Source organism: Pipistrellus kuhlii, unplaced genomic scaffold (genome assembly GCF_014108245.1).
Source record: "Pipistrellus kuhlii isolate mPipKuh1 unplaced genomic scaffold, mPipKuh1.p scaffold_m20_p_6, whole genome shotgun sequence".
Taxonomy (NCBI): Eukaryota; Metazoa; Chordata; class Mammalia; order Chiroptera; family Vespertilionidae; genus Pipistrellus; species Pipistrellus kuhlii.
Genome location: NW_023425562.1, coordinates 73802202 through 73823392, shown reverse-complemented (window position 1 = coordinate 73823392; position 21191 = coordinate 73802202). Strand labels below are relative to the sequence as shown.

At 49.8% G+C, this 21191-nt stretch overlaps 1 protein-coding gene, 1 long non-coding RNA gene and 1 pseudogene across 3 annotated transcripts in view; 2 read left to right on the top strand and 1 right to left on the bottom strand.

Moving 5' to 3' along the window:
- ABHD12 (abhydrolase domain containing 12, lysophospholipase) overlaps positions 1 to 21191 on the top strand; it is a 62833-nt gene extending 41642 nt beyond the window's left edge. For both annotated transcript variants that reach the window (XM_036417774.2, XM_036417775.2), the window contains exons 3-13: positions 1377 to 1482; positions 4318 to 4437; positions 7911 to 7941; positions 9443 to 9488; positions 13353 to 13482; positions 14981 to 15018; positions 15520 to 15599; positions 16860 to 16942; positions 18898 to 18976; positions 19981 to 20108; positions 20560 to 21191. In XM_036417774.2, the coding sequence (XP_036273667.1) occupies positions 1377 to 1482; positions 4318 to 4437; positions 7911 to 7941; positions 9443 to 9488; positions 13353 to 13482; positions 14981 to 15018; positions 15520 to 15599; positions 16860 to 16942; positions 18898 to 18976; positions 19981 to 20108; positions 20560 to 20599 (881 nt within the window). In that variant the 3' untranslated portion in view covers positions 20600 to 21191. The remainder of the gene's footprint in view (positions 1 to 1376; positions 1483 to 4317; positions 4438 to 7910; positions 7942 to 9442; positions 9489 to 13352; positions 13483 to 14980; positions 15019 to 15519; positions 15600 to 16859; positions 16943 to 18897; positions 18977 to 19980; positions 20109 to 20559) is intronic.
- Positions 726 to 1176, bottom strand: LOC118707820 (annotated as a pseudogene).
- Positions 16955 to 18451, top strand: LOC123651555. The gene is made up of 2 exons (XR_006740346.1): positions 16955 to 17178; positions 17491 to 18451. It is a non-coding gene; the product is annotated as an uncharacterized LOC123651555 (long non-coding RNA).

Genomic DNA, 21191 nt, shown 5'->3' with positions numbered 1-21191 from the left:
TTCAGTTCATAGGCCAACACTCTATCCACTGAGCTAAACAGGTTTCAGTGGTCCCAGGATTCTCCATAGTGTATGTGCATCACAGAATTCTGCCCTATTGGCAGATCACTTGTTACATTTAGGGCTCCTGCTCTATTGCTCACTTGACAGCAGTCAACTTTGGATAGGTTCATCCACTTCCCTGCACCCGCACCTCATCTTCTGCCATCCTTTGGCGTTACGTGGTGGCACTAGAAACTGGAGAATCCCATTTAGCTGTCGCATACCCATGTTCAATTGCTTGTCAAGTCCTGTGGCCCCAGGTCCAGAACACCATCTGTCTGTCACCTTTCCCACCATCTCACCCACCAACTTCCCGGCTCTAGCTTTCAGTTGCAGCCTACCCGAGCTGCTTCCGGAGGCCTCTCTCATGGCCAGGCTGACCCTCATGTCTCAGAGATCTTTCCTTCCTCAGTTGTATCTTCTCACACCTTACGTAATCAATCCCTGTGTCCATCTCTAATCAGACCTCATCCTTGCTGGAGGTTCTGAAGATTCACTCACAGTGTCCCAGAGCAGTCCCTTTTTTCTTTCTTTCTTTTTTTTTTTTAGCATCCAAAACCTTTTTAGTAATATGATAGGATTTACGGTTAGTTTTTAAAGCCTTTTGCACGCTAGAATTGCAGGCCCTTGGATTGCACGTAGGGTTTGGTGTGGCTGGGGGGGGGGGCGGGGGCGGGTTTCCTTTATACAAGGTATACAGGTTGCCGAAATGCCTGTATACCTCGCAGCCCTTGCCGAGGACCAGAAAGCAAGACAGTGCCATAGCTCTTGGGGGAGTCCAGGGCCAGCTGGTGGAAGGTGAGAATCTTGCCCCCAGCCTTGAGAATGCGGCACTGGGCACGCTGCTCACACCAAGGGCACACACCTTCAGTTTGGGCACCTCTTGGATTCTCACGTCATCAGTTATAGTCCCTACAACCACGGCGGTTTTGCCCTCCCGGCCAGGAAGCTTCATCCAGGAAGGGGCAGAAGTGGCCGGTTGGTGCGACTCATAAACAACCTCTTTAGCACTACTTGGTTGAAAGTGGAGTTGGTTCTTCTGGCCAGAAACCTGTATAGCTTACCCGACAGTCTTAGGTAGATGTCCTGGCTCTTGGGCTCATTGCGGTCTTTGTTGTGGATGTCGACTCCCATGATGGCACCTTCTGCTCTACCAGTTCCAGAAAGAGGTCCCAGAGCAGTCTTGCCCACAATTCCACCTGAGGCTGGAGGGTCTGGTATGCCTGGCATTATTGAGTTGGGAAAGACTTGGTACTTTTTTTTATTTTGAGAGCTTCACCTCGTGTGTGTGTGTGTCCCACTAATCCTGGTTTTCATCTCTTTTTCCCCCACAGTGAGAGTTCCCTATTTCATTGACTTGAAAAAACCACAGGATCAAGGTTTGAATCACACCTGTAATTACTACCTCCAGCCAGAAGAAGACGTGACCATTGGAGTCTGGTGAGTGTCTGGCCAAATGACTGCAGGGTTGAGGCACCCACTGTGTGGACTCTCCAAGAGGCAGGAAGGACCCTGTGGTCACTGTTGTCCTTGACAGCAGTCTCTAAAACTGTTACATGTCCATTTTAATTTTTACCCACTGTATTTCTAAAGCACAGAGCTCTGCTGAATTTGATTCTAATGAAGCACGATGAGATGGCACCAAACCAGCCTGAGATTTTCAAACAGCTTTGTGAGCCAGATTGCTTTTTGTAGAGAGCCTCATTTCCAGGGGAAGAGAAAGTCCTAGAAACAGAGAATATAAGCACAGAATTGTGAGCACAGGCTTGAGGTACCCGTCTAGATATTGAAAACAGCTTGATTTCTTTTTACATACAGCACTTTGGCAGTTGGTAATTTTGGCATTTGCTATCTTAGTATTTACTTTGTGTGGCCATAAATTTGAATTGGACTTAAGCTCTGTGAGGTCTTTGTCTTTAGGATATGTTTTAATGTCTTTTCTGGGGACAAGTGGGTGTTTTCGAACAACTAGATTTAAATTGATCAGCCTTTCTGTGTTATGTTGTGCTTTTCACTTTCAGAATCACTCTGAATCGCTGTCCCTTAATCTGGATGGGGGGTTTTCTCAATGCTATAAAGTCTCTCCCTGCTGTCTCAGAAAACCACTGTGTATGTGAGAAGCTTCTAAATGAAATGTTGTGAATAGCTTCCCAGTGTGGATTGCAAGGAGATCAGGCATTTCTAATAATGGTCCTGGGTAAAGAACCTAAAATGAGAAAGGAGATTTTTGTTCTTACAAGTTGGTGCTGGGACTCTATAGAGTCTTTTGTCATTTCCGACTTGGTTTCACGTATCATTTACTGACCACTGTGTGCATAGGGGGCACTCTGCTTTTACACCCAGAGCTGTTTGGTGGGGATTGGTTAGCCCTCCTGCTGGTTAAGGGGGTTTGTGCTTTGAAGACATGGGGATTTAGTTAGGGCTTCTTCCTCCTGTTGCAAAAGGAATTTGTGGTGCTGATACAGACAATAGTGTGGTGAAAGCCTGGGCAGTGGCAGTGCAGGGTGGAGGAGATAGAAGGGGGGGTGGGGGTGGGGGAAAGAAAGAGTAACAATGTAGTACTTTCAACAATAAAGATAAATTTATATATATACATATATATATGCCTTTCCTATAATTATAGGAGAGTGATAATTACAGTGGTCAGAACCAACCACAGTGTTATCCCTGGAACTGGTCAAGAGATACGTTAGAGATGAGATGCTGAAACTTAAGAGCTAGAAAATAAGAACTTGGCCATTTACTACAGTATTTTTTTTTTAGGATTCTTACTAATTAATTTAAATAACTTTTACAGAAAGCCTTATTAATTCAGACTTTCCCAGTGATGAGCAGTATTTGATGTGGGCCTGAGTTAAGATTAACTGGAGCATCTCTCCGAAGGAGGGTTTGGCCAGATAGACTGAGTGAGTCTCTGAGAGCCTGGCCAGGTATGGAATGAGCTGGCTGACTGTAAGCTCAGCCACGAGATGGGGCAGCCTGCAACGCCTCCTCTTGCAGACATGGGTCTGCAGATGTGAGTCTGCGAGTTGGGCCTGGAATGTGCTGTACTTTAGAAATGATACTGAGTTTTCCCGAAAATAAGACATCCTCCGAAAATAAGACCTACTTACAGGTTCCTTCTGAGTGAAATATAAGGCATCCCCCCGAAAATAAGGCCCCGCCTAGGCTAAACATGAGAGGTTTGGTGCACTGATTCTGAAAGAAATGGAGTCACAAGAAATTCACCAGGAAATTCGGAAATTGGATTGTTATGATGATGTTCCAGAAGATGATGACATGATTGTCATTGAATAAATGAGTAAATTCTTGATACTGTAGGATTCACAGTTTGTCTGGTTTGTGTTGACAACTATCGTACTACCGTACCATATACAGGTGTAATAAATTTCCTTTATATTCATTTAACAATAAATGTGTACCGTATTCTTCTTCATGAAAATAAGACCTAGCGCATCTTTGGGAGCAAAAATTAATATAAGACACTGTCTTATTTTCGGGGAAACAGGGTACTTTAAGGATGGCCAGGTTTCTAGTGCAGTCCAGGAAGGAGATCAGTGTTGGCTGAATCTAATATGTTGCACTTGTGGCAACATGATACTGTCTTAAGTGAACTGAGTTAAATTGTGTACAGCTTAAAAATATGGGAATGTATGAAGGAAATGCCGTTGTTCAGCTCATATATTTTTTAAAATATATTTGATTGATTTTTTATAGAGAGGAAGAGAGATAGAAACATCGATGAGAGAGAGACATCAATCAGCTGCCTCTTGCACACCCCCTACTGGGGATGTGCCCACAACCAAGGTGCATGCCCTTGACCAGAATCGAACCCGGGACCTTTCAGTCCGCAGGCCGACGCTCTATCCATTGAGCCAAACCGATTTCGGCTGTTCAGCTCATATTTATCAAGTGCTCATTCTGTGCTAGTCCCAGGTTAAGGCCTGGTGACCCATCCAGGTGAGATTTTTCCTCGCAGAGTTCCTAGTTTCTCCTGGAGAAACAGCTGTCCCCACACCCCTGGTAACTGCTATCTGTGAGCCTCCTGTGGCCAGCAGATGTCCATTTGCAAGTTAGGAAACCTGCGTAAGCAGTCAAAAGCCATCCCTACACCTTGGCGCTCAGAGTTCAGTAATTTATTCTGGAGGCAGGGACAGTTTGCCTCTTCTGTGCACCCGTCCCCTGCTCTCTGCTCGTGTGCCATTGGCTCCATAGTTGTCCCTTCGACAGCCATCATCATCTGGTTGTGCTGTTCCCCTCTGCTTCTGTTTCCAGGCACACTGTCCCCACTGTCTGGTGGAAGACCGCCCAGGGGAAGGACCAGATGTGGTACGAGGATGCCTTGGCTTCCAGTCACCCTGTCATCTTGTACCTGCACGGGAATGCAGGCACCCGGTGAGGAAGAAGAGCTCACGCGTGTGTCCTCCGTCCGGGGCCGGCTCCTTTGTGAGCAGGAGTATCCTGGCCCCAATGGGCTTACTGACCCACGGCAACGAGGGAGCAGGCACATGGGGAAGAGAGGAAAAGACGGAGTCTTATGGGGTTTGCTGGAAGGTGGGGGGCGGGGTCTAGGTGAACTCACATGAAACAGCATTCCCACAGGCTCAGAGCAAGGCAGGGCTGTGTGCAAAGTGGGCCCCCATCCTCTTTCCTTAGAAGCCACCATGTTAAGCAGATGTCCAGAAACCCCTTATCGGACGCTCCCAGTGACTGGGATGGGATGGAGGAGGTTGGTCTCTGTCAGAGTGACCCAGATTCTGGGGCAGGGTGGGGATGTGTCCTGCCTACTGTAATTTAAAAGGCAAAGAGTCTGAGGGCCCGTGGTTTGGGGAACGAGGTCTCTTGGTGGGTAAAGAGGGGTGGTGTGACTCTTCCTAAGCATGCCCTGAGGAAAGCTGTCTCGGTTCAGCTGCAGCTTTGGCAGCCCTGTCTGATGACTGCAGGCGGGTTGGCACTTTCTCACTGGCAGGTGTGCCTTCCCGGGGGAGGAGGGACACCTAGAAAGGCCAGCGAGTGCTGAGAAGAGGCGGAGATGACACTGAAGAGGTTTAGCCAAAGGCAGAGGGAGGTCAGCTGAGGTGACCCGCATGCTGTCAGGTCAGGGTGACTTTCGTGATTTCTCTGCTTCCAGCTGTGAGGCAGCAGTGCCGGTGCGTCCTGCTGGGCCCGTGAGGTAACACAGCTGGCACATAAAGCCCTTGTCCCATTTATCCCAGCTTCAAGGGTGACTTTGATGCCATGTTCTTCAGACCAGCTGGGATTGGAGCTACCACTGCCCTTGGTTGGAGAGGGCTCCTTCCACCCCATGTGGCCAGCCTTACTCAGAAGAGTCTTTGTGGGAGAGCTGATGTGGGGGTACGGGGTAGAGAGGGGAGGAGGGGGACAAGGGGCATGTGCATTTTCTGAACAAAGCTCTGCCTGAATCCCTTGGGAGGGTCACTGTTGCTGCAGCTGCCTTAGGTCTTGTGAGAGAGCCAGCAAGGAGCTGGCAGGAGGCAGGGCCACTGCCTGGTGCATTGGTCATAGTGGTGGGCTGGGGTGTGGTCATTTTATAGACAGAACATGCAAGAGAATACTGACGGGCCTTTCTGGAGAGGAAAGCAGGCCACAGTGGGAGTCTGGGCAGAGGGGCTGTGCAGAGGACAGGCAGGAAGTCCAGGAGGCGTGGCCCACGAGGACGGTTACTGAGCCAAGGAACAGAGTGCCTAGCTACTAAATCACGTGTGCTCTTGCTGTTTGCTTCCTTCTATGTCTGGAACAAGTCACAGAGCATTTCTCTTCTTTTAAAGAGCAAGTGGCTACAAACAGCTCTTGTAGTATCTTGGCTGTAAATGAGAGAATTTTGAAGTCTATTGTGAATAAGATTCAGTTCCAGGCGTCCTCAAACTTTTTAAAGTGGGGGCCAGATCACGGTCCCTCAGAGAGCTGGAGGGCCGGACTATATGAACTACTAATTCCTACTGTAACACCTCGGCTGCGCTCACTGCCCAAAAAACCTGGCGGGCCGGATCAGACTCCTCTGTGGGCCGCATGTGGCCCGCGGGCCGTAGTTTGAAGACGCCTGATTAAGCCAATGGTCGGCAAACCGTTGCTCGTGAGCCACATTCAGCTCTTTGGCCCCTTGAGTGTGGCTCTTCCACAAAATACCACGGCCTGGGCGAGAGTCTATTTTGAAGAAGTGGCGTTAGAAGAAGTTTAAGTTTAAAAAATTTGTCTCTCAAAATAAATTTTAGTCATTGTCCTGTTGATATTTGCCTCCATAGACTAATGAGTTAAAGCAATACCAGTCACAGGGTAAATAAAATAAACTGCTTGTAACTTCAGGCTTAGAGGGATATTGTGAGTTTGAAAGGTTTGCTGCTCCCTCCCACTGCTCCAGAGACTGCCTGTGCTGCAGATCGTGCCTGTCCCTGCTCTTTGGCCAGACTCATGCCGCGCCCTGAGATTCAGATCCCGGCTGCTTGTGTCATGCTCTGAATCATTTTTTGTTGTTGTTGTTGTTCAAGGTAGGACATTTGAAAAATTTAGACAAGAGCCACCATGAACTCTTCCAAAGTTAACTGCAAACATTGCGCAGTATTTCGTTCTAGACTTGAAACTAATTTCTTTGTATTTTTGTTTCTGCATTGTATTGGTTTCCTCCTTCACCTGGTCCTTGTCTCTCCCAAGGACACACCTTCCCCCCACCCCCAAAAAACCTAAAATGGACAAAATGCTCGTTATTAAAAAACACAGCTGAGCGAGCCCACCTGCCAATACCCACCCATTCTCCCTCCCTCCTTCCCTCCCTCCCTCCCTCCTTTCCTTTCTCCCTCCCTCCCTCCCTCCTTTCTTCCCTCCCTTCCTTCCTTCCTTGTCCTGAGGTGGCCCTGTTCTGAGGCTGCCCCATTCCCACTTTGGAGTCTGTCTGTCCACAGTAACAGTTGACCAACAACTGCACAGAAAGTGAAAAGGAATAGATGGTCCCTGGACAGAGAATACAGACATGTGAAATAGTTCAAATGTATGAAAGCCTATTCAGCCTTGGTAATAAAAAGTGCCCACAAAAACTAGTCTATTGGTGAGGAGCTGGGCGACAGCTGTTCTCACACACTTGGGGTAGAAGGTGAGGGCCCTCTGAAGGACTCAGCAGTGATTGTCAAAATTACGATTGCACGTCTTCAGGTAGTAGTTCCTTGTGTAGGAATGAGTCACACACATGGCTCACATGTATCTGGCCATGGCAGCAAAACTTAAGTCAGCAGCTGGTGGCAAAGAACCAAACGGCACAAGCAAAGTGACCACCGCTAAAAAGAGTGTACTGGTGTACTCGAGAGCTGGCTGTGATGTGTTGAGTGAAAAGTGAGGTGTGGGTGGCGGATCCCTGTGGGTGTGTGTCTGCAAGTAAAGAAGGGCCTTTGCCTCTGTTATAGGCGGTCCCTAGACAGTGGAAACTGAGGAAGAGGCTGGATGCTGGGGCAGGAGTGGGTGGGCCTCCTGTGTATCCTCTTAAATCTTTTGGATTTTGTACTGCATGTAGGAATTACCTGGCCAAAAAGAAAAGTAATAATAATTTAAAAAGTTAAAAAAAATTAATTAAAAATAAATAAAAAAATTTTTAAAGAAAGAAAAGTAATATAGTAATTAACAAATATCTCCAAAGTACTAAGACTGTCCCTTGCTTGGCACAGTACTCCAACAGGCAAGCTTAGAGCCACTTAGGGTATCCCAAGGAGGAGTCACCTGTCCACCAATGCCTGGCCCTTTATGGTTTTGGTTTTGGGAACCACGTCCTTAAAAGCCCAAATGCTCCAGTATTGACCCTGGGCCTGCCTCTTTGAGAAGATGCATTAACATCTATTCTTGTTTCCTTCTTCCTGACATTCTAGAGGAGGTGACCACCGAGTGGAGCTTTACAAGGTAGGTGAGCATGGCCAGTATGTGCGGAGAGAGCAGTATCCGCACAGTCTGTGATGGGCCAAGCAGTGTCTACACTGTCTGTGGCTGAGGGAGCAGTGCCCAGATGGTGTATGATGGACAGAACAGTGTCCACAGGGGTCTCTGATGGCGGGGACATTGCCCGAGTGTTGTTTCCTGTCTGTCCTTTCCAGGTGGTATGAACAGCAGGGGGTTCCCTAATAATTTTGATTGTTAATCATGGTGGCCTTTCTGGCACTGCCTCTTGGGTGACACCATCATGGAGTGCTTCCGACAATGCTGCCTCCAGGAAAGTTTCCAAAATCAGGATAAATGGACCTTGTAGATCTTATGCCAGGTGTTGGCTGATTACATAACCGTTTGAAATTGTTTACTAGTACAAGTATGTTACATATGAGAGGAATGGAGAGGACAGAGGGATCAGGTACTATACTTTACTCCCAAGCTGCAGACTCAGGAGTTGGGCCCACAGAAGTTTCTCGCCTCACAGGAAGTACAGTCACATTTAAATCGGATTTCAGCCCCAGCAGGTCTCCCCAGAAAAAGGGGGCTGCTGCAGGCAGGCTTGTAGACTTCCCTTCTACCTGGTCCTTGTCTTCCTCGTGTTTGGGTCTAGGAGCCTGAAATGTGCAGTTATTCCCAGTGTCCCGGGGTCATCCTTCTCTTAGAGGGGCATCTCTTAGAGGGAAAAGCAACTGCTAAGGCAGCAAGGGACACAAGCAGATGCGTGGGGACATCAGCCTGTGCGGCACTGCTCTGTCATACACCGGGTGGACTGCCCTGGGCTGGGCAGTGTTTGTCTCCCCGTGTGGATTAGATTGGGTCGGGGAAGGGAGTGCTTAAAAAACTATAGGTCCCGTTTTGAGGTTTCTGTCCATAGAGTGGTCCACACCAGGAACAGTGTGGCTCTGGAGAGTGTAGGATTTGCGGGAGTCTGGGACCTGACGGTCACCTCAGGAGCAAAGGCCAAGCAGTGACTTTGGGTGACTTGTGGCTGGCAGCTTCCACATGCCTGTGGGCACACGTGAGCCAGCCTGGCGGATGGAGTGGATGGGGGCTGGAAGTAGGTATCCAGTGAGAAATCTCAAGTCTAGAAGATTTTTTAATAACAGAGACAATTCAGTGAAAGCTTAAAGTCTGAGATACGCTAGGTTGCAGATGGAGTTCCTCCTGGGTTGCTGGGTGGTCAAAGCCCCCCTGTGAGCCCCTGAATGCAGAGGTGCAGGTGTGGCTCGGAGCCAAGGGAGAGGCTTCCTGCTCACACTGCTGCCGTGGAGGGCGTCAGTGTATCCAGTAGCAGCGTTGGCAGTGGGTTTTTAAGATCCCACTGGGATTGGGGCAACATGATGACAAGTCTTGATTAAGTTTCCCATGTGTATGGGGTGTAAAGACAGAAGCCAGGATGGGTTCAGTAAGGGGCAAGTTATCCTCTGTCCAAGGTACGTGGATCTTTTTGCCCAGATGTTTATTTTTCACTTCACAGGTGCTGAGTTCCCTTGGTTACCACGTGGTCACCTTTGACTACAGAGGTGAGGGTTCTTTTGAAATTGCATCTCCTAGCCCTCCCACTTCCTCCTGTTCCCGGACAGGGGACCTGGCCCTTGGCGAGGCTGTCTGCTGATAGTGTGTGGGTTCTTGACTTGGTGCAGGAAAAATTTCACAACACGGGAGTCCAGGTGAATTTTAGAGGATGTTTATTAAAGCTGGGGCAGTAAAACTAAAAACGCCAGGAAATGAGCCCATGCTGGTCTGCTTTGGCTCACTAAGAAGTCAGAGAAAAGGAGGCCTTGGGGACAGATTCAGGGAGTTAGCCTGGGATGAACTGCCACTGCCCATTGCTACCCTGGTTGCAAGCCTGTGAGGTCCCTTAGAATTGAGGAGATGCATACCTCTGGGGAAAGAAGAGGGAGAGGGCGTGCTGGGATCTGGCGGGGAGAGGGCGGGGGGACACACGACGGGACGGGACGATGGCACACACACCTTCCTTGTTTTGAGGGGATTTAAAGGCTGGGTGTTTAGGGGAGGATCAATAGAATATTCATCAGGTATGTGCTGCTGTTACAAAATGAGATTTATCCTCTTACCTTCATCTGTCCTAGGGTGTGGTTGACAGTGGCACTAATTTGAGTTCTGCTGTCTCGCTGAGTAGGGTGATGTAAACTAATTCCATCCTGGTTGGGGAGGGGAAGTGCAAATCCTTTATTCTCCAGTGTCCCTGGTTTAGGGAAGATACCATTTACTAGGTGGCTGCAAACTGCCTGGCATCTATAGATTTCCTAGGTCAGTGGTCGGTAAGCCTCGGCTCCCGAGCCACATGGGGCTCTTTGGCCCCTTGAGTGTGGCTCTTCCACAAAATGCCACCAGTGGGCACGCACCTACAGTGCGATCGAAACTTTGTGGCCCATGTGCAGAAGTCATTTTTTGGCTCTCAAAAGAAATTTCAAGCGTTGTACTGTTGATATTTGGCTCTGTTGACTAATGAGTTTACTGACCACTGTCCTACGTGGCTGCAAACTGCTGTTTATCTGTCGCAGTTTTCCTATTCTGCTTGTCCTGGCTTACTAGCCTGTCCCACTCTAGTTTATGTTTGATGTGTAGCTAGTAGGTTCCTAACCTGTGGTAACTGTTAAGGTAATAGAAGGGGACCGGTCCTTCAGTGAGTGTCCTGCATGCAGCCGCCAGGGGTGTCTCTGTTACATGCAGGCAGTAGTGCCCTCTGTGAGCAACATTTTAAATGTGGACAATTCTGTCTTTTTTCTTTATTAGACTCAAGACTTTCTCTGCAGCAGGACATCAGATGCGTTTTATGCTTGGGAGAGTGTGTCTTATTGAGGTTATGAAAACAGGAGAAGGAACTGCTAAGAGAGAGATTGTTATTCTTGCCCTGCGGTATTTCTTTCTTGAATAAATCAGAGGGTTTGCCCCAAAGAGATCAGGGACCCACAATTTGATGTAAGCTAAGAACATTCTACTTCAGTGAGCCAGGAAATACTTTGTATTAATAGTGAGCAGCTGGCTGAGAAATGTATGCCCCCGCCTTAGTTCTCAGCAGAGAGAGTAAAGGCGGACGGCCACTTGGCTGGCTTATCTTGACCTTCTTGGAGGGCATTGTCGTCCAATATGCTCAGACTGAGGATATGAGTGTCATGTTAGTTAGTTCTTGTTGTTGTAAGAAATTACCACAAACTTAATTGTCTTAAAATAGCACATATTTATTGTCTTGCAGTTCTAGAGGTCAGAAGTTCAAAATCTCTAGCATCTGAGCTAAAATCCAGCTGTTGGCAGGGCTGGTTCCTTCAAAAGGTACTATGGGAGCATCTGGTTTCTTGTCTTTTCCAGTTTGTAGGTCATATATATATATATATATATATATATATATATATATTATTTCAAAGAGGAAGGGAGATGTGGAAGATTCTATCTTTTTTCTTTATTGGACTCAAGACTTTCTCTGCAGCAGGACATCAGATGCTTTTTATGCCTGGGAGAGTTTGCCTAACTGAGGTTAGGAAAACAGGAAAAGGAACTGCTAAGAGAGAAGATTGTTATTCTTGCCCTGCGGTATTTATTCTTTCTTGAATAAATCAGAGGGCTTACCCTGTAGAGATCAAGAACCCACAGAAAAGGAGAGACAGAAACATCAGTGATGACAGGATCATTAATCTGCTGCCTCCTGCACATCCCCTACTGGGGATGGAGCCCGCAACCTGGGCATGTGCCCTTGGCCGGAATCGAACCCAAGGTCCTTCAGTCCACAGGCCAGTGCTCTATCCACTGAGCCAGACCAGCCAGGGCTTTTCCAGCTTCTTGATGCTGCTCGCATTCCTTGACTGCTGGCCCCTTGTATCTGCATTACTTGGACCCTGACTTTTGGGGCCTAGGGTCATTTTATGGTTAGTTTTGCCTTTTTCTTGTATTAGTCTCGCTCTGTGTTTGTTGTTGTTGTCTGTCTCTCAGACTAAGGTGATTTAAACCACCTTCTATTCTGTATTGTTAGTTAGGAAGGGTAGATTCTTGTGATTTATTACCTGCTGTTATTGCTCACCCGTTCTGGCTGTTTGTTCAGCCGTTTGTCTCAGTTTCTTCAGTCGCTTGCCAGGGAATTTTCTTAGTTTCTTGCTAACCTTTCTTGCGTCACTTTCACATAACATATTTACAGGTTCCAGAGATGAGGATAAGGATATGGGCCTCTTTGAGGGTCATTATTCTGCCTACCTCAGGAATGGTTCATTTGACAAGACAGTTTCTGGTTCCATCAGGTTGAAAGTTAGGGTTGGGGAAAACTCTGAAATGAGGATCCAGAAGTCAGTTTGCCATTTATCCCTTTGTCCATGTTAAAAAGGATTTTCTGTGTCTGCTCTGTGGCCCTCAGGATAATGAGAAGGGCCAGCCTTCTTCCTTATTTTCCTCCCTGTGCTTCTGCCAAGCAATGGAATCCAGTATATTAAGTCTCTACATTTCTAAGCCCTACAAGAGAGAAGTTCCACTTCTAAGTGTCTCTCCCTGTTCCTGTCAAGTCTCTGTCTCTCTGTGTGTGTCTTTGTCCCTCCCTGTCCCTGTTCCTGCCCCCCACTGTGCCCTGAGCCTCTGTCTGGCCTTGTTTCTCATGTGACTTCTTCCCTAATCCGGTATCTGGGATTCCCAGGGGAAGTGACTTTGTGGGTTTACTCTGTGGGTTTTTGCTTATGCAGCAGAACCTGCTTTTTCTGAACCTTATGATACTTTCAGATCATTTGATGATGACTCACTGCTGAGCTGGTGGAAATGACGAGGGCACTTGACCTTTCCTGGAGATTGGGTGGAAGGGCCCTTGGGAGGACCCGGAGTGGAGGAGATGTGTTTGGCCTTCCTCCATTATGCAGACAAGATGCCTCGGGCCTGGCCTCTCTGGCTCAGAGTTGCCTGGAGCCTGGAATTACCCGCACCTGCCCTGCCGTCCACCCTGTTTCTCAGCGCCTCTCCTGACGCCCGCCTATTCACAGCTGGGCTGAAGCTGAGCCAGGCGCCTGGATTGGGCTGAGGGGTCCCGGGACAGGCGGGGCTCCCATTGGCCCCTCATCCTAGACCAGCCGTGGCAAGCCCCCGTGTTGGGGAGCTTGATGTCCCAGCGGGACCACTCCATTCTTTGTTGCTGCTCATCAGGACTCAGGCTAGGGCGTGGGACAGCCTTTGGGTTTAGGGGTTGTAATTGGGTAAAGAGGTGGGAGAAGTAGGAGCCAGTTTGTTGGGACACCCTCCTTGGGGAGCTGTGGATGGTGACCACGGTGATGGCAGAGATTTGTTTTGCCCCTAATGGTCTGGGCCTGCCTGTTGAGAAGGAGGGGAGTTGAATCTGCCCCAAGAGGTTCAGTGAACTGGGCTTGACTTCCTTCTCTTCTGCCTCTCTCCCCCAGGTTGGGGTGACTCAATAGGCACACCGTCAGAGTCGGGCATGACCTATGACGCACTCCATGTATTTGACTGGATCAAAGCAAGAAGTGGAGACAACCCTGTGTATATTTGGGGCCACTCCCTAGGCACTGGGTAAGAGTTCCAGCATGTGAACAACATAAACCGATGGACAAAAACAGATCCAGAGACAGAGCAGCATCCATCAGACCGTCAAACCTCAGAGGGAAGGTAGGGGAGGGTGGGGTTAAGGAGGAGAGATCAACCAAAGTACTTGTATGCGTGCCTTAAGCCTAACCAATGGACACACACAACAGGGGGGTGAGGGCATGAGTGGGGTGGTGGTGGGGGGGCAATGGGGGAATAAGGACACATATGTAGTACCTTAATAAACAAATAAACTTAAAAAATTAAAAAAACACACAAGAGTTCCCAGCATGGCATGGCCTTTTGGAGAGCAGGTCTTCATGGAGCGACCTTCCAGCCTGGGCTCCCCGAGGGTGCCCGGTGCCCTGCCGATCCTGTAGCACCGTTAGTTCTAACAAGCCTTGTCTCTCATCTGCATGCCGGGCAGGGGATGCGTGGCCACAGGGACCATAAAGGGTTGAACTACTTTAACTCCTCAACCCAAGAAGTGACTCGAGACACACATGGGCAGCTGTAGGGTGGGCTCCCCCTCCTCAGGGAGGATGGACAGACTCAGCCCAAGGTTGTGCCCTTGGGGAGACAGAGCAGAGCAGACCAGATGGGGTTCAAGTTCCAGATGTACCTGGGCTTTGCACCTCCTGGTTTTGGACTTTGTGTGCTGGCCAGCGAGCCCCGGTGCTGGGGCTCTGATCACTGCGCTGGGGCATTTGTACCCACCAGGCAGCACAGGCCGTACTTGGTTTACCGGGGAACCCGGGGGAGGCAGCGGTGCCAAGACAGGAAGCACTTAGTGTTCCATTTGGGGTCACCTAAATTGTTTTTGCTGGTGTGAGGTCCAGAATGTTTCTGACAGATCAGTGCCCAGAAGCCCAGGACTTTCAGCAGCCCTGTCTTTTCCTGTTACCTTTTATTCAGGTGCAGTGGCTGCGACAGCTGTCCAGATTGCTGCTTATCCTGATTGCACGCTGCCTTAGGGCTGGGCTTGCAGGCTGGGCGTTGTCTGGGTCAGGGCCTCCTGGCTTCTCCTCATGGGGAAGCTAGCCCTCAGAAATGTGCCCGGGAAGGGGAAGGGACCAGGCCGTCTTGCCATGGCTGCCTGCAAAGGACATGGCTGGTATGGCAAGAGGCCCCCAGAACCATGCGGTGGACACAGCCTGCTCTTAGCTGTCTCAGGAGCACTCGCTCCAACCAGGTGTGAGCCGAGGGGCAGTGTTGTGCAGCCTGAGGGAGGCTGTTCCCCGTGAGGCTGCAGAACCCGCCCTGGGGACATGAAGGGTGGCTGTGATCGCCATCCTTGACAGAGGGTTGGCTGAGGCTGGGGCAGCCGGGCCCACCCACAGTCCTAGAGCGTTTTTGTCTCCCCACCCCCTCCCTATAATGCTACCAACCTCCTCGCAGATCCCACAGCTTCTCTGCTCACTTTCTAGTTTCATATAAAACAGTTTTTGTCAAACTTCAACTGAACTGTTTTGTTTTCTCTTTTCAGAGTGGCAACGAATCTGGTGCGGCGCCTCTGTGAGCGAGGTAGGGGCTCACGTGGCCTGAGTTCTGCTGTGTGGGCAGGGCTCCTCCCGGTCCCGGCTCCCTCAGGGCAGGCAGAGCGCCTGGGCACCGGCTGTGTTCCAGGCCCTGCTGTGAGTCTTGTGAAGTGCCTGTGCTCCGTGTCCCCTTGGAGCCCCTTGAGCTGGGCATTGAGGCCAGGGCCTCAGCTGCCCTAAGCCTGCATCCCCCCAGGGATTCCTGAGCAGTGGGTGCAGCCTCACCAGGAACCAGGCTCCAAATAAGCAGCTTTACCAGATGTGGTTCTCAGGAGCGACCCATGGCTGCCTGAGGGTCCCCTGTCTTTCATGCCATTCATGTGGGAGGGCCTGAGGGGTGCAGCTGGCCAGGTTGGCACCTAGCTTCCACTGTCTTTTCTGGGGGGGGCTACCCTTCCCATGGACCCTCATGGGGACATGGAGCTTGTGTTTAGTCTGGGCTTCTTGCCTGTCTCCCACTTTCCTGTTTATTTTGCCAATAATCTAGAGACGCCTCCAGATGCCCTTATATTGGAATCTCCATTCACTAATATCCGCGAAGAAGCCAAGAGCCATCCATTCTCAGTGGCAAGTACAGATCTTATTTAAAATGGACTTATTTTTATTATTAAAGTAATTACTATGAAGTGACTGTAGTAAGTATAGAAATAATACCATAAAAAATAAATATTTAAGTATTCTAATGAAGGCAGATTTATTAAGAATTCATCTTTGTTTACTTCTGGGCATTGGCTTGAATCCATAGCTGCCCAGGATGTTTATAACTTTGCAGCCAGTTAGGACGGGCTCACAACTCAGTGGCAGGACCCTCAGGAAGCCTTGCCCGCGTGGCTTGGCTTGCACACCGGCATTGTTCCCTGTGGGGCTCAGCCTACGCTGAGGGTTGTTACTCAGCTTTTTCCTCAGGTCTGAGCTGGTGAGTGCCTTCCCTCCATCCCCACAGACAGTGCTGAGCAGCAAGGCTCTCACTGTTGAATTTTGGGGTAACGTGTTGCCTAGAACAGTGGTCGGCAAACTCATTAGTCAACAGAGCCAAATATCAACAGTACAACAATTGAAATGTCTTTTGAGAGCCAAATTTTTTAAACTTAAACTTCTTCTAACGCCACTTCTTCAAAATAGACTCGCTCAGGCCGTGGAAGAGCCACACTCAAGGGGCCAAAGAGCTACATGTGACTCGAGAGCTGCAGTTTGCCAACCACGGGCCTAGAGGGACTTCCTCTGGGGCCTTTCCGTTTCCATCCCACTGCTTCCTAACTGGCTGTGTTTTCTGTGTCAGCCTATCATCTGACCTCACACTGCTCCGTTGCTGACTAAGATTCCTCTTTAGTTTTACTTCTTTGATGTTGCTTTTCTCCCAAGTTGTATTGACTCCCATTTTTCTTTTCTTTAAATATTTTTTAATTGATTTTTTACAGAGAGAAAGAGAGAGGGATAGAGAGTTAGAAACATCAATGAGAGAGAAACATTGACCAGCTGCCTCTTGCACACCCCCTACCGGGGATGTGCCCGCAACCAATGTACATGCCCCTGACCGGAATCGAACCTGGGACCTTTCAGTCTGGAGACCAACACTCTACCACTGAGCCAAACCGGTTTCGGCTGATTGATTGCTTTTAGAGAGAGGAAGATGGCAGGGAGAAAGAGAAATATCGATCAGTTACTTCCCCATGCTCCCCGATCAGGGATTGAATCCGCCACCTGGGTATGTGCCCTGACCGGCAATCGAACCCATCCCTTTTGGTGTACGGGATGACACTCCATTCAGCTGAGCCACACTGGCTGTTTAACTGACTCTTCTGCACATTGTTTCCATTTCTTCTTCAGGTATATCGATTCTTCCCTGGGTTTGACTGGTTCTTCCTCGATCCCATTACAAACAGTGGAATTAAATTTGCAAATGATGAAAAGTGAGTACTGTATTAGAGCACCTAATTCTTCACTTAGAAAAACACTGAGAACCTCCAGGATAAATCTGCTCAGTCACATTAACCAAATAGGATGGAATTCTGAAGACTTTCGTTCTCTAGCCTCTCCTTATAGAGGGAAAGCAGGTAGAGAGCTGCCTGAGAGAAAAAGGAGTCTGGGAAGACTGCAGGATTAAAGCTAGTGAAAGCAGAGTCCATGTGGTTTGTATGTGAGAATAGTGCTGTTCTCCTGGGCAAGCCGCCTTGGGCCCTGCCCCCAGCTGAGTGGTGACACTTGTGGGGTCCAGCAAGCACTTCACCCCCACGGGGCCCAGCCCTCACCCACTGGAATTCAGGAGCCCCCTCTTGGTGGGCAGGTCTGTTGCCAATTACTTGCCTCTTTCAGAGCAGGTAACAGTAAGGAAAACGCCCACAGTCGAAAATCTAAGAAAGCGGATAGTTCAGAGTTTGATTCGCTTCACCCTGGCAGCGGAATGCAGTCAGAGTGGATGGGATGACGAGCCCCCATCCCAGGTACTGCCAGGTGCCAGGCTTGCCCCCAAATCCTGAATGAGTGTTAAAGCAGTAATAGTAACTATTATTCAAAAACTGACTTTTCCTCAGCCATTTAATTGATGTTGGCTATGATTTCTATTATGTAAATCAAAAGTAAACATTCTACTTAAGGGCTCATTCTCTGAACAGTGTTCATATTCTGTTAGCATTGTCTTTTTTATATCTTTATTTCATCTCTTAATTTTTTTTAAAAAAGGAAAAAAAATTCTTATCTAAATATTCAGTTAATATCTAAAAATCTACATTTTGAAACAAAATGTTGAAAAATAGCATATTCTCCCCCTCAATTATATTTTTTGGTTCTAAAAATTGAACTAAAACTTGAGCAAAAATTATAAGCAAAATACCTGTTTGTAAATACGGTTATTTTTCTAGAACTTAAGAAAGAATTATCTGAACAAACTGGACTTATTCTAAACAACAGCAGTGAGTGCTGTTCTCCTGGGCAAGCCGCCTTGGGCCCTACCCCCAGCTGAGAGGTGACAGTTGTGGGGTCCAGCAAGCACTTCACCCCCACGGGGCCCAGCCCTCACCCACTGGAATTCAGGAGCCCCCTCTTGGTGGGCAGGTCTGTTGCCAATTACTTGCCTCTTTCAGAGCAGGTAACAGTAAGGAAAATGCCCACAGTAGAAAATCTAAGAAAGCGGATAGTTCAGAGTTTGATTCTCTTCACCCTGGCAGTGGAATGCAGTCAGAGTGGATGGGATGATGAGCCCCCATCCCAGGTACTGCCAGGTGCCAGGCTTGGCCCCAGCACTGCCCTCCTGGAGCCCCCAGGCAGTGATCAGTATGGAATCTCTAAGACCAGGTGGGTGCCATGTCCACCCACTCACCATGAGGCCTCTGTGAGGCAGCCAAGAGACACTCAGCCATTATGTGGTTTGTTGAAGGGGTTGAAGTAAGTGAACCTATTGGAAATGTTAATTTACTAGTAAACATTCAAGAGTGACCTTACGTGTTTTATGCCAAAGATAAATCAGAGGGTACAGACACCAACGGATGCCTAGTAACATTCATTTGTAGTAAGTTTCTTGCCCCCCCTAAAATATTCAGTTTGTAAATACTGTTGTGTAACTTAAAAAATGTGTCTACTGGCAAAAATAATCATGTTCAATTTTCAGAAACTATGCAGAGGCTTGATTTGGTGAATAAGTTGATCTCTAGGTTGGATGGACACTTAGAATAAATGCTGATAGAAACATCTCAGAAATCAGCTTTTAGTTCTCTAGTAAAAAGAAGCCCAGCAGAATTAGAGCTGTTAAACAGCATGGTGAAATACTCCCTAAACCCAGGTCCCTGCCAAGGGTGGGCCAGGGTGCCGGGAGACCCCAGCCGTCTCCCTGAGATCTTGATCTGGTCCGTCCTCCCTCCTCCCTCCACAGCGTGAAGCACATCTCCTGCTCTCTGCTCATCCTGCACGCCGAGGACGATCCGGTCGTGCCCTTCCACCTTGGCAGGAAGGTGGGTGTCCGTGGGCCGCTGGGCGGGAGACACCTGTCAGGCACACGTTCGGGCTGGGCTGGGCACAGGCAGATGTCAGGCGGGGCCTGCTGCTGGCAGGGTGGGGGTCGGGCTAGAGAGCCATGCCGTCCACCAGAGGAAGCATAAAAAATAAGTAAATGTTTCCTAGGTCCCAGGACAGGGTCCTGGCCTGACAGAGGCTTGACTACAGGGGACCCAGCGGGATGGCTCGCCATGTTTTGGCCGGAGGATAGGACTTCTTGATGACAGGATCCTCCAGCCCTGGCTCAGGAGTCCCAGTCAGTAGTGTTGACATAGACTCTCGCATTTGCTCTCCCGCCTTTGGGACTGGAGCAGTGCTGGAGGAGTGTCATGAGGTCACAGGGCCCCCGCATTTACTTTCGCTGAGTTTGCTTTGCCTTTGCTGCCACGACGCAGGGTTAGATTTGTATCATAGGTGAGCGTGAGGCAGGAGACAGCATTGCCTGGCCATGGTGAGAAAGAGGGGCAGGGGCAGCCTAGAGGGGGTGATGCCTGGGCTACTTCCCCTCACAACAGGCCCGAGGTACAGGCGAGTCTGGGCTCTCAGTCTGGCTGTCCTGGAGGAGGAGGAGGAGGAGGGAGGGGCTGAGAGAGTTTGTTGACTGGCCTTGACCAGGCGTACAGCAAAGGCTGAGGTACCTGACCCATCCCAGCTCCCCAGGCTGAGCCCTCAGGGCTGCTCGCCGCTCTTACACCACCACATCACCCACGGCACGTGGTGCCGGCTCAGTCACCTCACCTCAGGAAGGGGGCAGTCTGAGAAGCAGGTGTGGGGACAGGCTGAGGGGCTGCGCCTGGGCTGGGCTCATGCCAGCACTCTGGCCTTGGCCATGGCAGGCTCCTGGGCTGTTTGAGGGGCCATGGGTGCCTCTACGGGACTCTGTTGAAGAGGAGGCCATCAGGCAGGTCACTACAGGACCGCCATGCCATCTCTGGGCACTGACCTGCTTCTCCCTCCTCAGCTCTACAACATCGCTGCCCTATCGCGAAGCTTCCGAGACTTCAAAGTTCAGTTTATGCCCTTTCACTCAGACCTCGGCTACAGGCACAAGTACATCTACAAGAGCCCTGAGCTTCCTCGGATACTGAGGTGAGAGACTCTTCTCCTCAGGGAAGTCGTCCTGGGTGGCGCCAGCGTGGGCCAGACGTACAGCAGCTCATCCACTAACGCTGCCTCAGTGGGAGGATTCTCGAGCCTTTTCTGTCCTCGGAGAGGAGCTGAGCGTTTATCGCTCCTCCCTCCTGGACTGTTCCTGTGATCTCCCGGGGACAGGTTGTGCAGGCCCACACAGGGGTGTGTCTAGCACAAGACATATCACGTTCAGGTTGTAATTTCCCCTATCATTACAGAAAAGTTAGACCAGAGTATAGCTCTGAAGTTTAAGCAGCGCTCATGAGCTGGTCTCTCTTCCTGCCTGTCACTGCCTGTGATGCCATTGGTGCCCTGCCTGTTGCTCTCCAGGCTCCTGCTCTTTAGACGAGCTGTGAGGACAGGGGGAGGCGGGATCTTGGGCTTGGCTGACCGTTGTCCTCTGGCCTAGGGAATTCCTCGGGAAGTCGGAACCTGAGCTCCAGCACTGAGCTCACTGCCTGAAGGAGCATGCAGACCTCTGCCCTTCTCCCCATTCCTCTGACCAACCCAACACCCCGGAGACCGGGTGCAAGTGTCTGCGGTGCGCCTGGAGGGAGGCCTTGGATGCCAGCGAGGGCAGGCGGAAGAGGCTCTGGCAGACTGGAGGCCAGAAGCGTGGATTTTTGTGGAAAATGTGAGTGGCAGACACGTGGCCCTCTCTCCTTGCTGCCACGCAACCTGAGCTCTTGCAAAGGGTAACACAGCAGGCCAGCCTCCAGGCAGGCAGTCCCACACCTCCGAGCTGGGCATGGAGAACAGGGCAGGAGGTCTGAGGTCTTGGGACCACACTGAGCTTCCCAGCACCACCCACGAGAAAGTGGGAGACTTGGGCCCTGTCCCTTCCCAGCACATGCAGAATGGACTCTGACGGTTCCATCATCCCTCTGCCCTGTGTACCCCGCTTGCCTTCTTTGATGTCCCTGCCTCCCTAGGCAGGTCCCATCACTCACAGAGGTGCCTGTGATCTGCATTTCCTCCTCTTTCTACCCACCTAACCTGGCCCTAGACTGAGCATTTATTTAATAAAATCCGGTGGTGGTC